The sequence below is a fragment of the Megascapheus bottae genome, chromosome 17, assembly GCF_031878675.1.
Source record: "Megascapheus bottae isolate mThoBot1 chromosome 17, mThoBot2.hap1, whole genome shotgun sequence".
NCBI classification, from domain to species: Eukaryota; Metazoa; Chordata; class Mammalia; order Rodentia; family Geomyidae; genus Megascapheus; species Megascapheus bottae.
The window spans coordinates 44497883-44512609 of NC_143525.1; the positions used below are offsets into that span (position 1 = coordinate 44497883).

Genomic DNA, 14727 nt, shown 5'->3' on the forward strand with positions numbered 1-14727 from the left:
CAAAAAACTGAAAGTGGAGATGTGGCAAATGGTAGAGTGCCAGCCATGAGCAAAATAGCCCAGGGAGCCAAATACCAATAGCTTACACCTGTATTCTTAGCTACTCAGGAGGCTAATATATGAGGATTGTGGTTTAAAGCCAGCTCCGACAGGAAAGAAAACTCAGGAGACTCTTACTTCCAGTTAACTCTCCCCACCAGAAAACACATACACACAGAAGTTGAGCTGTAACTCAAGTGGTAAAGTGCTAGCTTTGAATAAAACTAAGGACAGAGGGGCCGGGAGTTTGGCCTAGTGGTAGAGTGCTTGCCTAGAATGCACGAAGACCCAGGTTCGATTCCTCAGTACCACATACATAGAAAAAAAGCCAGAAATGGTGCTGAGGCTCAAGTGGTAGAGCTCTAGCCTTGAGGAAAGTCCAAGGACAGTGGTCAGGCCCTGAGATCAAGCCCACGACTGGCAAAAACAAAACAAAACAAAAAACTAAGGACAGAGCCTAGGCCTTGAGTTCAAGTCCTAGGGTCATCAAAAAAAGAAAAGAAGTCAAGTGAGAGCTGAGACACTGAATCCAATCCTTAGTGGAGGCCAGCTTCAAGCTCTAGTACTGAGGCATAGCACAAGTACACACATACATACACACAGGCACACACAAAATAGTAGTTAGGAGAGCCAGAGATAATGGCTACAGCCTGTAATCATAATGATGTGGAAGGTAGAGGAGATGGAGGTATCCTGATTTGAGGCCTGCCCAGGCATAAAAGTGTATAGAGTCTGGCTCAACCACTGGCTGGGTGTGGTGTGCACCTGTCTTCCTAAGCCAATAGAGAATCACAGGCAGGTGTTTGTCATCCATTCCAGCAACAAGAAAGTACAAAAAAGTATAAAGACGAAATCTGTAGTCTGGGCTAGCCTGAACATAAAGTGAAATCTTATCTCGGAAATAACCAATACAAAAAGAGCTGGTAGAATGGCTGCAGTGAAAGTGCCTGCTTAGCAGTGTAAGTCCTGAGTTCAAACCCCAGGACCAAAAATGAGGATGAGAATGAAGATGAGGATGATGATGGAATCTAGGCTTACAAAGAAATTCACATTGTCTTTTTGTATTTATGTAGGTGCTTTTTACCAATGCTGATTATTTGTGTACTTACAGCCTTCTATTTAATCTCTGGAGTCCCATTCAGTCCTTCAGTCTGTCTGTCTAACTGTGTCCTTCCTTCCTTCCTTCCTTCCTTCCTTCCTTCCTTCCTTCCTTCCTTCCTTTCCTTCCCTCCCTCCCTCCCTCCCTCCCTCCCTCCCTCCCTCCCTCCCTCCCTCCCTTCCCTTCCCTTCCCTTCCCTTCCCTTCCCTTCCCTTCCCTTCCCTTCCCTTCCCTTCCCCTTCCTTCCTTCCTTCCTTCCTTCCTTCCTTCCTTCCTTCCTTCCTTCCTTCCCTCCCTCCCTTCCTTCCTTCCCTTCCTTCCCTTCCTTCCCTTCCTTCCCTTTCCTTCCCTCCCTCCCTCCCTTCCTTCCCTTCCTTCCCTTCCTTCCCTTCCTTCCCTTTCCTTCCCTTTCCTTCCCTTTCCTTCCCTTTCCTTTCCCTTCCTTTCCCTTCCTTTCCCTTCCTTCCTTCTTCCTTCCTTCCTTCCTTCCTTCCTTCCTTCCTTCCTTCCTTCCTTCCTTCCTTCCTTCCTTCCATGTGTGTGTGCATGTATGTGCTGGTACTGAGACTTCAACTTACAGTCTGAGGTCTGTTCCACACAAGACTTAATGCTCTTACCGTTTGAGCTACAATTCCACTTCCAGCTTTTCGCTGGTTAGTTGGACATAGGATTCTCATGGATTTTCCTGCCTAGGCTGGCTTTGAGCTGAGACCTCAGATTCCAGCTTCAGGAGTAGCTGGAATTAAAGGTGTGAGCCACCGGTATCTAATTTTTATTTTATTTTATTGTGTGTGCTGATACTGGGACTTGAACTTAAGGGCTTTTGCTTTCTCTTGGCTTTCTTGCTTATAGCTGCTACAGTATCTTCAGTCTTAAAGTAACCTTAGTAAGATGTGTATATATTGAATTTTATTTTAATTATGATAAATTAGGAGCCTTTGTAGATAAACACAGTAAATGTAAGAGGTGAATATACTTATACTTTGAGTAAATACTAGCTCCAGATTAAATTGTAGCCAGTGAATGCTGCAGAATTACCAGAATGAATCTTTGATCTTTTTATTCTCCCTGCTGCGAGAGATTGAACTGGGGCTTGGTGCACATGAAGCAGATGCTCTATCACTGAGCTATTCACACAGCCAGAACTTTGATCTTTGCCGACCAAAAGATCCCTGGCTTGCTTCTTTTTAGCTGGTCCTGAGGCTTGAATTCAGGGCCTGGGCACTGTCCCTGAGCCTCTTTGTGGCTAAGGCTAGCATTCTACCACTTGAGCCACAGTGCTACTTCCATCTTGTTTTTCTTCCAAGTAGTTTATTGGAGATAAGAGTCTCATGGACTTTTCTGCTTGGTTGGGTTTGAACTGTGATCCTCAGATCTCAGCCTCCTGACTAGCTAGTATTATAGGGATGAGCCACTGACACTTGGTTCTGGCTTACTTCTATTCATGTAGTATTGATGGCTTATAACAATTTTATGGGATGTGTTGATGATTGAACCCAGAGCTTTTGTTTGTTAGGTGAGGTACTATACTACAGAGCCTTGCCTTCTAGCCAGTAAAATTCATTTTATCAAGGGAGATTTCATTTTGTTTGTAATTTTATGGAATTCTTTTTAGATCCTTTAAGATGTTTGTAAATATTTATAATGTTATGACAACTGTCTTTTAAGACATTCATGCGCTAATACAGTGACTTTTGGGTATATTCTCTACAGCAAATCATAGTTCATTTCTTGATATTTCTTTTTTGTTTATTTTATCCCTTTAGTCTCCCCTCTTCTCTTTCTCTGTGTCTGTCTCCCTCCCCTTCTCTCTCTCTTACTTGTGGGGCTTGAACTCAGGGCCTGGGCACTGTCCCTGAACTCTTTTGCTCTAGGCTAGTGCTCCTACCAATTTGAACCACAGCTCCACTTCCAATTTTCTGGTGGTTAATTGGATATAAGAATCTCATGGTCCAAAGGCCTCATCTAAGCAAAAGATTGTGATGCCTGTGAAAGTTTCTGGTCCCTGAATTGGTGGAAAATGCTAATTTGACAGACTAGATCAGTCTTTGACATAAAGATCTAGCTGTGGGGCTGGGAGTGTAGCCTAGTGGTAGAGTTCTTGCCTAGCATGCATGAACCTTTGGGTTTGATTCCTTGGTACAACATACACCCAGAAAAAGCTGGAAGTGGCATTCAAGTGGCAGAGGGCTAGCCTTGAGCAAAAAGTATCCAAGGACAATGCCCAGGTCCTGAGTTCAATCCCCAGGACTGACAAAAAAAATAGTAAAAAGATCTAGCTGTAACTCTTAAAAAAAGGAAAGGAAAAAAAAAAAGAATCTGATTGCTTTTCCTCCCTGGCTGGCTTTGTCTGTGCTCCTCAGATCTTAGCCTCTCTGAGAGCTGGGATTATAGGCATGAGCCATGGGCCATCGGTACCTAGGTTTCTCTCCCCCAACCCCCGCCCCCCGGCTCCCACCTCCCTAATGTTAAGTGATAGCTTAATTGGGTTGACTGTGTTGGAAATATTAGTCTACAAGAAAGGAGGAAAAGACAAAAGCAGAAAAATCTGTTAGGCTTGTTTGATTTGGGCGTTTTCATTGTATTTCCTTTCCCTCACCTTCATTTTCATAGCTTTCCTCCTAAATTATATGTAAAAAGGCAAACCTTCTACTCTTCTCTACTCTTTTTTTTTTCCAGTCCTGGGCTTGAGCTCAGGGCCTGAGCACTGTTCTTGGGCTTTTCTCAAGGCTAGCACTCTGCCACTTGAGCCACAGCACCACTTCTGGCTTTTTTCTATGTATGTGGTACCGAGGAATCGAACCTGGGTCTTCGTGCATGCTAGGCAGGCACTCTACCACTAGGCCAAACTCCTGGCCCTCTTCTCTAGTCTTTTAAAAATCTTTTATTATATAGTATCTCATTAAATCCTTATAATAAGAAACTGGAGGTATGACTCAAGTGGTGGAGTACCAACCTAATATGCTCAAGGACCTGAGTTTGTGTCCTCGTGTCTCTCTCTCTCTCTCTCTCTCTCTCTCTCTCTCTCTCTCTCTCTCTCTCTCTCTCTCTCTCTCACACACACACACACACACATCCTTCTAACAGTGTCAGGAAATACATTGTATCTCTCCATTTTTAGGGGTGATGAATGCAAAACATAGAGATACTAGCTTGCTCATGTCCTCATAGCATGACTATAAGTGATACCATGTTCTTATATCTAGTAAGTGGCAGTGTGTCTGGATTTGGGTATATGTATGTTTTACTTGTACCCTTAAACATTTGCCCACAGCTTGGTATCTGCAGCTGGTATGCCATATTGAGACTACGTATTTAAAAAAAAAATTAGTTCCCAACACTTCCCAAAATAAGATTTTTTTTAGAAAAATTATATTCCTGTTTTTCTCATTCCCAGATTGCAGCAAATGCCTAGTAGCAGCTAAACCATGCATAAGTCACTTCCAAAAGTTACTTTGGAAGAAAAAACATTTAATTTTTATGAAATCCACTTTCTACATTTTTCTTCCATAGTTGTGCTTTTCATGATTTAACAAAGTATAGCCTAGTGAGATTCCCAAAGATTTTTTTTTGGTGGGTCATGGAGCTTGAACTTAGCCTGGACCCTGTCCCTGAGCTCTTCAACTCAAGGCTACAGCCCACCCTACCCCTGGGCCTGGGCATTGTCCCTGAGCTCTTCAGCTCAAGGCTACCGCCCTACCCTTAAGCCAAGTCCCACTTCTGTTTTCTAGAGGTTAATTGGACATAAGAGTCTCAGGTCCTTTTGTGCCTGGGCTGGCTTTGAATCTTGATCCTCAAATCTCAGCCTCCTGAGTAGCTAGGATTACAGGTGTGAACCACTGCACCCAGCCCAAAGATTTTTTTAAAATATATTTTTAGGGGCCAGGAGTTTGGCCTAGTGGTTAAAGTGCCTGCCTAGCATGCATGAAGACCCAGGTTCGATTCCTCGGTACCACATACATAGAAAAAAGCCAGAAGTGGTGCTGAGGCTCAAGTGGTAGAGCTGTAGCCTTGAGAAAGTCCAAGGACAGTGCTCAGGCCCTGAGCTCAAGCCCAGGACTGGCAAAAAAAAAAAATTATATATATATATATATTTATTGTAATTAATAGAAGGGTTACATTATAGTCACCAGATAGAAGGTGCATTACTTCACAAACATTACTACTCTTTCTCATGTTTTTGTTCCTATTTTCCTCCCCCACTCCCTCCCCTCATCTTGTTTTCCCTCCCTTCCCTGTCCTATTTCAAATAAATAAACATATATACATTATATCAGATAACTAAGTATGATACTGTAACAATATGAGATAACCAAAGGGCAGCAAAAGAGATGAGAAATAACATAGTACATTAAGAACAACAGTTATACATTATATGGAGGTCCTTTCATTTAGCCTCATCCTATATGGCCTTGTGTATCCAGATTTTGCCCTATTGTAAACCTCTGCTAGGAGAGTCCAAGGTTTATACTAATACAAATTAGGGAAACCACTGAGCCTATGTTCCTTTGAGTCTGTGTAATTCACTTAGTATGATTTTTTTCCTAAGTCTTTCCATTTCCTTACAAATGGGGCGATGTCATTCTTTCTAATGGCAGCATAGAATTCCATTGTACATAAATAACACATCTTGTTGATCCAATCATCAACTGAGGAGCATCTGGGTTGGTTCCATATCTTTGCTATGGTAAATAGTGGTGCAATGTCCTTGTTTCTGGATGACTGGGTAAATGCCAAGTTGTGGAATTTGTATGGTTTTGGTCATACTGATTTATGAATTATTTTTAGGTAATTTTTATATATGATATGAGGTTGTAGTAGAGTTATTTCCTATTGGCATATGGTTATACATTTTTAGTATCATTTATTAAAAAGACTATCCTTTTCCTATAAAATTGTCTTGACATACTTGATTAAATCAATACCAAGTATAATTTTTTTGTATTTCTTACCAAATAGGGAGCTATATTTACATTTCTGTCTTTTAATTTCTTTTCCCATGAAGGTAATAGTTAACTCACTTCCTTTTCTTTCATGTGCTTAGTTTCCCATGTTCTTGTTCCTAGTAGTACTTCTTAAACTCAACAGAATTGTTAAATGCTCTTTAACATGTATGTATAGAAATTGTATGCTGGGGCTGGGAGTTTGGCCTAGTGGAGAATGCTTGCTTAGCATTCCTTGGCACCACATACATAGAAAAAGCTGGAAGTGGTGCTGTGGCTCAAGTGGTAGAGCTCTAGCCATGAGAAAGCTCAGGGACAGTGCTCAGTCCCTGAATTCAAGCCCCATGACTGGCAAAGAAAAAGAAAGAAAGAAATTATATGCTGAAGTTATTTAGGGATATAATTTGCTTGCTTGCTTGCTTTTTTTTTTTTTTTTTTTTTTGCCAGTCCTGGGCTTGAGCTCAGAGCCTGAGCACTGTTCTTGGACTTTCTCAAGGCTAGAGCTTCACCACTTGAGCCTCAGCACCACTTCTGGCGTTTCTCTATGTATGTGGTACTGAGGAATAGAACCCAGGTCTTCATGCATGCTAGGCAAGCACTCTACCACTAGGCCAAACTCTTAGCCCTTGTTTGCTTTTTGAGATAGGGTCACAGTACAGGGTACAGGCTAGCCTTGTACTGGCTATGTAGCTCAGTGTGGCTCCTAAGGAACCTTTGCCTTTGAATGCTGGAATTACATATATGTTCTATCATGCCTGGCTGGGATATCTTTTCTTAAATTGATTGTTATGAGAAACTGGAGGTGTAGCTTAAGTGCTAACCTTGAGTAAAAAAGCCAAGGGAAGGCTCGAGAGTTCTGAGTTTAAGCCCAAAAATTAAAATAGAATTTATTATGGAAAATTTCAAACTTATATAGAGAAGAGTTTAATGACTATGTATTTATTCTCTAGCTTCAGCAGCTACTGAGTTATTGTCAGCTTTGTTTCTTTATAGTACTCCCAAATGTGATATATTATTCCATCAGTAATATTTTATTATGTGCCTTTTTGTGTGTGTGTCTGCTAGTATCAGAGCTTGAACTAAGGACCTGGATGCTGTCCTTAATTCTTTTGCTCAAGGCTGGCGCTCTACCACTTGAGCCACAGCTCCACTGCTGGCTTTTTGAAGGTTAGTCAGAAATAAGAATTTCATGGACTTAGCTGCCTGGGCTAGCTTCAGTCCTCAGATCTCAGCCTTCTGAGTAGCATCACTGGTGCTTGGAACTATTATTCATGTTAATTCAAGGCTGGCCTTGAATTTATAATCCTCCTGCCTGCCTCCCAAGTACCAGGAAATTATAGGCATGTATCTGCCATGTAGATATTTTGAGTACAGTACCACCTTCAGTCTCTTCTGTTGATGGATATTGTTTTATGAATACTTAAAAAAAACTTCTGACCAGGCAGCAGTGGCTTATGCCTATAATCCTAGCTACTTGGCAGCTAGGATCAGGCATGAGTTTGAGGCTGTGTTGGACATTTGAGACGTTTTCCTTAACCAGTAGCTGGCTATGATGGCCCATATTGGTCATCTCAGCTCTGTGGGAGGCTGATACTTTAAGAGCAAGATTTTAGGGCTAGGTTAAAAAAACTATACTGGGCACTGATGGCCCATAACTATGCTTCTGGCTAGTCAGGAGGCTAAGACCTGAGGGTTGAGGTTTAAAACCAGCCTAGAATGACAAATATGAGAGACTTTTATTTCTAATTAACTAACAAGCCAGAAGTAATATAGAGCACCAGCCTCGAGTGCAGACGCTGTGCACAGCATGAGGCCTTGAGGTAAAGTCTCATTACTGGTTCCTCTCCCTGCCACCCCCCAAAAAAATGGTTTTGTGAGACACAAAAATTTCCATGTGTTTCAATGGAAGAAATTGGGAAAGGTGTCATGAGCCTGTCATCCTAGCTATGAAAAGAAACACAAGATAGATTGGATTAGAGTTGAGAAGTGTCTAAGGCAGAAGGTGAGACCCTCTTTGTGGTAACTGCTTAGTGTTTTAAGATTTATTCTAAATTCTGTCAACTTTATGATCCTGGGACCACTGCAGAGGGTATCTCTTTCTTTCTCTGTGCCTCATCTCTCTCCCTCTCCTTCCCACCTTCTCTTCTTCCTTCCCTCCTTGCTTCCCTCCCTCTTTCCTCTGTCTCTCTATTTAGTCTCTTCATGGGACCCATATATCTGATACAGTGGAAAATGGAGAACAAAACGGAGAACAAAATGGAGAAGATTGTAAGATTGGGTCTGGAGGTTTAGAAAAGGCCAGCACAAGTTGGTTACTGGTGGCTCATGCCTGTCATCCTAGCTACTCGGGAGGCTGAGATCTGAGGATCATGGTTCAAGGCCAGCCTGGGTAAAAAAAGTTCATGAGACTCTTATCTCCAACTAACTACCCGAAAACTAGAAGTGGCACTGTATGTAGCTCAAGTGGTAGAGCTATAGCCTACCACTTGCTACCACTTGTTCAGGGACAGCGACTAGGCCCAGAGTTAAGCCCCATGACCAACAAAAAAAAAAAAAAAAAGAGGAGCCAGGTGTGATGGCTCACGCCTGTAATCCTAGCTATTCAGGAGGCTGAGATCTGAGGATAGCTGTTCAGAGCCAATCCTGGGCACTAAAGTAAAGTCTGTGAGACTTTATCTCCAGTTAATGACTAGAAAATCAGAAGTGGTGTGTGGTTCAACGGGTAGGGCCGTAGCTTTGAACCGAAGAGCTCGGGGACAGCGCCCAGTTCAATCCCCACGACTGACCAAAAAAGAAAAAGCCAGTGTAGACCCAGAGGCTCAGAGTGAGATGAATGTAGCAGCCATTTCCTAAGGTTGCCAAAGAAGCAGGAAACAAATTGTGCTGCTCTGCACCACAGAACAGACCTCATACTTGAGTAGTTAAAGGCATAGAAAATGCGTTTAACAGAATAATAGCAGCAAACTTCCTAAATATTGAAAAGGTGAAGTTCATCTAAGTACAAGAGGCAGTTAGGACACCCAGAAGACCAAAGCAGAAAAGAACCTCTCAAGCTAGGCTGGGCACTGATGGCTCACATCTGTAATATTAGCTACTCAGGAGGTTGAGATCTGAGGATCATGGTTCAAAGCCAGCCTGGGCAGGAAAGTCCAAAACTGGAAGTAGAGCTGTGGCTCCAAGTGGTAGCATGCCATCCTTGAACAAAAGAGCCCAGGGACAGCATCTAGGCCCTGAGTTCAAGCTCCATGACTGATCAAACAAACAAAAAACAAAAACTTGAAGTACACAGCACAAAGAAGGAACACTTGCTTCTTCTGTAAGAGAGAAGACAGATCATATATGTTTGAAAACCTGTCAGAGTAGCAAATGTCTCAGCAGAAACCATAAAAGTAAGGAAGATTTGGAATGATGTATTTTAAGCAGTGAAAAAAACCAAAAAAACAAAAACAAAAACCTAGTAGCCGCAAATACTCTTCTAAAAAAGTGGAGACGACACCTTGTCAGAAGAGTAGATAACTGGAGGACCAGGAAGATACAAAACCAAAGCTAGTGGGAAGATGACAGAAACGACTTTATACTCCTCTATTTGAACACTCAATAATAATGCGCTCAAAAGAGATAAAGGCCACTTTGTATTAATAAAGGGATCTCTCCATAAGGCAAGAGAAAGATATGGGAAGGTCTAGATAGTGAAGGAAAGAAGCCAACCAACACTGTTTGCACATAATATGATCCTCTATTTAAAGAACCCTAGAAACTCCACCCACAAGCTCCTAGAGCCGATAATACTTTTGGCAAAGTGGGAGAATATAAGATCAACCCCCCCCTTTTTTTTTAACCAACAAGAACAGAAGGGCATTAGGAAAAGAACTTTGTTTTCAGTAGCCTCAGTGAATATATAAATAAACATAACCAAGGAAATGAAAGAGCTCTACAATTAGAACTATAAAACTTTGAAGAAAGAAATTGAAAGGCTAAAGGTGTGGTTCCAGTGATGAAGGGGCTGCTTAATAAGTGTGAGGCCCTCAGTTCAGTGCCTAGAATTAAGAGAGAGACACACACACACACACACACAGAGAGAGAGAGAGAGAGAGGAAGAAATTGAAGAGATTGGGAAGAGGTTTATGAATTGGCATTGACAAAGGTGATCTGCAAATTCAGTGCACTGATCACAATTCCAATGTCATTCTTCAGAGAAAGAATAATCCAAAATTTCATATAGAATTACAGAAACTCCCAATAGCCCAAGCAGTCCTCTAATGAGGGGCTGGAGAGTAATGCTAACTGCTCTAGACTTCAAACTTCACTGCAGAGCCATAGTAACAAAAAACAGCTTAGTACTGGCATAAAAACAGACCTGAAAATCAATGGAACAGACTAGAAGACCCCAAAATAAACGCAGATTTATTGCCATTTGATATTTGACAAGGAAAACAAAAAATATATGTTTGTAAAAAGATAGCTTCTTCAGAAACTGGTCTGGTAGAAACTGGACATCCATATGCAGGAGATACCAACTCAAAATGGATCAGAGACCTCAAGACCTGAAACGTTGAAACTGCTACAGGAAAAGAGTACGGGAAGCAGAACTTACTGGCATTGGCAGAACTTCCTAAGTAGAATCTTCTAGGGGGTCAGCAAATAAAATTGACAGGATTTAATTAAGTTAAAAAGCTTCTGCACATTGAAGAATGTAGTTCCTAAGCTAAAAAGATAGTCTACAGAGTGGGAGATCTTTGCCAGCTATATGCTTGGCATGGGCTTAATAACTCAAATATACAAGGAGCCAGACAAAAGCCTCCAGAGAATCAATAATCTAATAAGTGGTCAAAGGAACTAAATAGACACTTTTCTAAAGAAATCTCTTAGTCCAGTAAGATTGACCATCATCAGGAATATGAGCAACAGGGGCCAGGAATGTGGCCTAGTGTTAGAGTGCCTGTATAGCATGCACAAAGCTCTAGGTTTGATTCCTTAGTACCACATACACAGAAAAAGGCAGAAATGGTACTGTGGCACAAGTGTTAGGGCGCTAACCTTGAGAAAGCCAAAGAATAGTGCCCAGGCCATGAGTTCAAGCCCCAGGACTAGGAAGAGAAATTTGAGCAACAAGTACTTGTGAGCATGTGTTTTTGTGTTTGTGTGCATTGTGTGTGTGGAGGTATCCTCTTCCACTGTTAGTGGAAATATAGTGTGAGTACTATGCCACTATGGAGGATAATTTGAAGATACCTCAAAAAACTAAAAATAGCTGGGTACAGTGGCTGATGCCTGTAATCCTAGCCTGGGCAGGATAGTCCATCAGACTCTTAACTCCAGTAAACTACAAAAAACAAAGCCAGAAGGAGAGATGTGGCTCAAGTGGTAGAATGCTATCCATAAGCAACAGAAGCTCAGGAACAGCACCTAGTCCCTGAGTTCAAGCCTCAGGACCTGCACACAAAACTAATACTAAAAATAGAACTACCCTATGATCCAATGATACTGCTGTTCCAGGGCATTTATCCAAAAGATTATAAGGGAGGATACAACAAAGATACTTAGATACTCGTGTTTATTGCTGCACTACTCAATGTAAGTTGTGGAAACAGCTCAGATTTCTTTACAATAGATGAATGAACCAAGAAAATGTGATGTGACTCTGTATGAGTATGTGTTTGTGTGTATATCATTTCCAGGAAAATGGATGGACCTAGATAAATTGTTAAATCAAGCACAAAGAGACTAAAGGGCACATTTTCTCTCATGTAGAAATAAAATCTAAAATATAATCATTTGAAAACATATTCAGGGCCACACATATATACACAGTCACACAGTCTGGCTAAAATATGGTATATGCAGGGGTGCAAATTATTAAAAAAAAGTATAGCTTAACTCACAAAATGAATATCAGGAAGTTGAAACATGTTTTTAGGAAAGTGAGGTTTAAGGGGAGAGGGATTGGATAATTGGAGAAAGGAATTGTGAGCAAGTGCAGTCATAATATTACAATGTACACATGTAAAAATGGAAGTAGGCAATGGGGGATGGGTGGAATTGTGCTGGAGAAAAGGCTGGAAGGGGTGGCACTGATCAGCATACATTGCACTCACGAATTGACAGGTTGGATGGAAACCCCTCTGTAAAACTAAAGACACTAAAAAATACAAACATAAAGCAACTTACCCCCAAATTCAATCTCAATTTGTGTAAAAATGGGCTGGAGGCATGGTTTAGCAGGAGAGTACCTGCCAAGTAAGCCTTGGGGCCCTGAGTTTAAACACCAAGACTGAAAAAAAAAGCATTTACAAATGAGTAAAATGATAATTCTAGTCGTCATCAGTGTATTGTCCCCCTTAGCCTAATACTGAGAATTGAACCTGGGGGGCTCTGAGCATACTAGGCCAGCCTATCACAGAGTTATATTCCCAGCCCTAGGATGCTACTTAAAATAATGTTGTTTCAGATAATGTGTAACAAACAGTGGAGAGGATTGCCATATTCTAATGACTGATTTTCTATTCTCCTGTAGATCAGAAGCAACCTAATTTGTTACTAAAGCCATCAATACAGGTTAGCTATCTTGAAGAACTAGATATTCCAGTAGCTAAAGTTATCTTTAATTATTGCAGTTTATGAGATGAACTTTATCCTGTTTTTCATTTTCACGTTCTAAAAAATATTATGAAATTAGTATATTGATGTTAATATTCTAAATGCAATTTTAATGAGTTACAGCCACTAGTAATCATACTTTTAACTACTTACTAGGTTTTAAAAAATCCTTGTCCCTCATGTTAATTTTATGTGCCAGGCATTTCATTGCTGATTCTTTCTGTATTCTGTGTTATTCGAGACTGTTAATCAGTGTTTTTCTTTACTCTGTTTTTCTGTTTCTTTTATAGCCTTCTGACTATTCTTAACAATTTCATTTCTTTTTTCTCTTTTTTTTATCCACAATTTGTTTTTCATTAATTATAGCATACATTACTTGTACAAAGGGCTTTCTTTGTGGCATTTCCATACATGTACTCTGGTTAAATTTAACCCTTCTATTCCTTTTTTTTTTTGGCCAGTCCCAGGGTTTGAACTCAGGGTCTGAGCACCACCTTTGGGCTTTCTCAGGGCTATAGCTCTACCACTTGAGCCACACACAGCATTACTTCTGGTTTTTCTATGCATGTGGTTCAGAGGAATCAAACCCAGGTCTTCATGCATACTAGGCAAACATTCTACACTAGGCCAAACTCCCAGCCCATCTATTACTTTTTTCTTAACTATCCCTTCCTCCTTCCACCCCCTTTTAAAATGGTCTTTAGTAGGTTTCGCTATACTTACTCATGGTTTTAATTAGCACCTTTGTAATGATAACTCTCATCAAACTTCTATGTTTCGTACTTAAAAATTAAGAAAAACAATATATCTCCCTAAAATTCCCATATTGAATAGGTCCTTAATAGAGTTAATTGTCTTTTTCTTTCTGCCTTTCCTTTTTCCTTTCCTCCTCTCTTTGTATTCTCCCCTTTCCTCTCTTTTCCTCCCCTCCCCTCCCCTCCAACCCCTCTGTCTCTCTCTCTCATGTGTCTGTGTAGATGATAACACCATCCTTTGAATTTTCTAGGATAGAAGTATGGACATTGTTCTGTACTGCTCTATCTCAGTCAAGCATCAAGTTCTGCTGACTTTTCCTTTTGGCTGGCTTCCAGATTTAGCTCCTTTTCTTCTTATAGTAGCAGTCTACATTTTGCTTCCAGGTTTGTTCTCTCTTCTATATAATTTTAGAGTGAACTGATTTAATTTTATCTGGTGTGTTTCCAATCTGTTTAGAGTTTATGTCTCAATTATCATTAATTTATCCTTTCCTTATAGAACAGAGTCATTGTGACTTGGTCTTCTACCTTTTGTCTTATTTTGCTAGCATAGTGTACAGTGTATGGCTTTATTGTACTTGAAACAAACTGTTATCTCCACCAGGTATCACTTTTACTTGGGTTAGTCTTTGAAACTTGCTATAATCTTTCTCTTCATCCTAACAGAAGTCTCTGTTTTCTCTAGCCTGGGTCAAGAAAACCATTTCTGTGCCTCCATTGTGACAGTTTTACTAAATATTGAAGGGTATTCATTTCTGTCTCTTTTTAGACATTCTATAAAGAGAAAAAAAGTCTCACATGACAAAGGATAATTTTTGTTTGATTTGGATATTGGGTGTCTAAAATGATACCTTTTTTTTAATCAAAAAGAAAATTAGCATATTGTTGCTGAAAGCAGTGATGCTTGAATCAGATGCTGTTTAGCCTACCTGTCATTTTGAAATGTTTTGTTACTTCTTTTTTGCTCCTGCCTAAAATTTGTATGCATTTTTAAAAGTTTTGTCTTTTGAAAAAGACTTATTTTCTAGAGTAGATTTAGCATGTTAGAATAAGACTATCGTTGAGATATGTTTTACTTCTCTGTAGGGGTTGTTGTTTTTTTTTTTATTATTTGTAATCCAAACTGACTTGCACCTTGCTATGGAGCTTACTTAGGCTTACCTGCTAACCTCCTGCGTCAGCTTCCAATGTGCTGGGATTATAGGCATGTATCACCATGTCTCACTCCTACCACACCCTGCTCCTTTAGAAACTGAATTTTGTGAGGCTTCTTTTCTGGTTTCTTATCCGTCTT

The 14727-nt window shown here is 40.5% G+C and overlaps 1 protein-coding gene across 10 annotated transcripts in view; it reads left to right on the forward strand.

The window, feature by feature from the left end:
- The window catches only part of Usp32 (ubiquitin specific peptidase 32), a 132991-nt gene that overhangs the window by 26640 nt on the left and 91624 nt on the right, over positions 1 to 14727 (forward strand). For 5 of the 10 annotated variants that reach the window (XM_090351180.1, XM_090351178.1, XM_090351176.1 and 2 more), the window contains 2 exons: positions 12596 to 12636; positions 13685 to 13817. The exons of 3 other annotated variants lie outside the window; for them this stretch is intronic. In XM_090351180.1, coding sequence (XP_090207306.1) covers positions 13694 to 13817 — 124 coding nt within the window. In that variant the 5' untranslated portion in view covers positions 12596 to 12636; positions 13685 to 13693. The remainder of the gene's footprint in view (positions 1 to 12595; positions 12637 to 13684; positions 13818 to 14727) is intronic. 2 more of the 10 variants (XM_090351183.1, XM_090351182.1) reach the window with 1 other exon arrangement.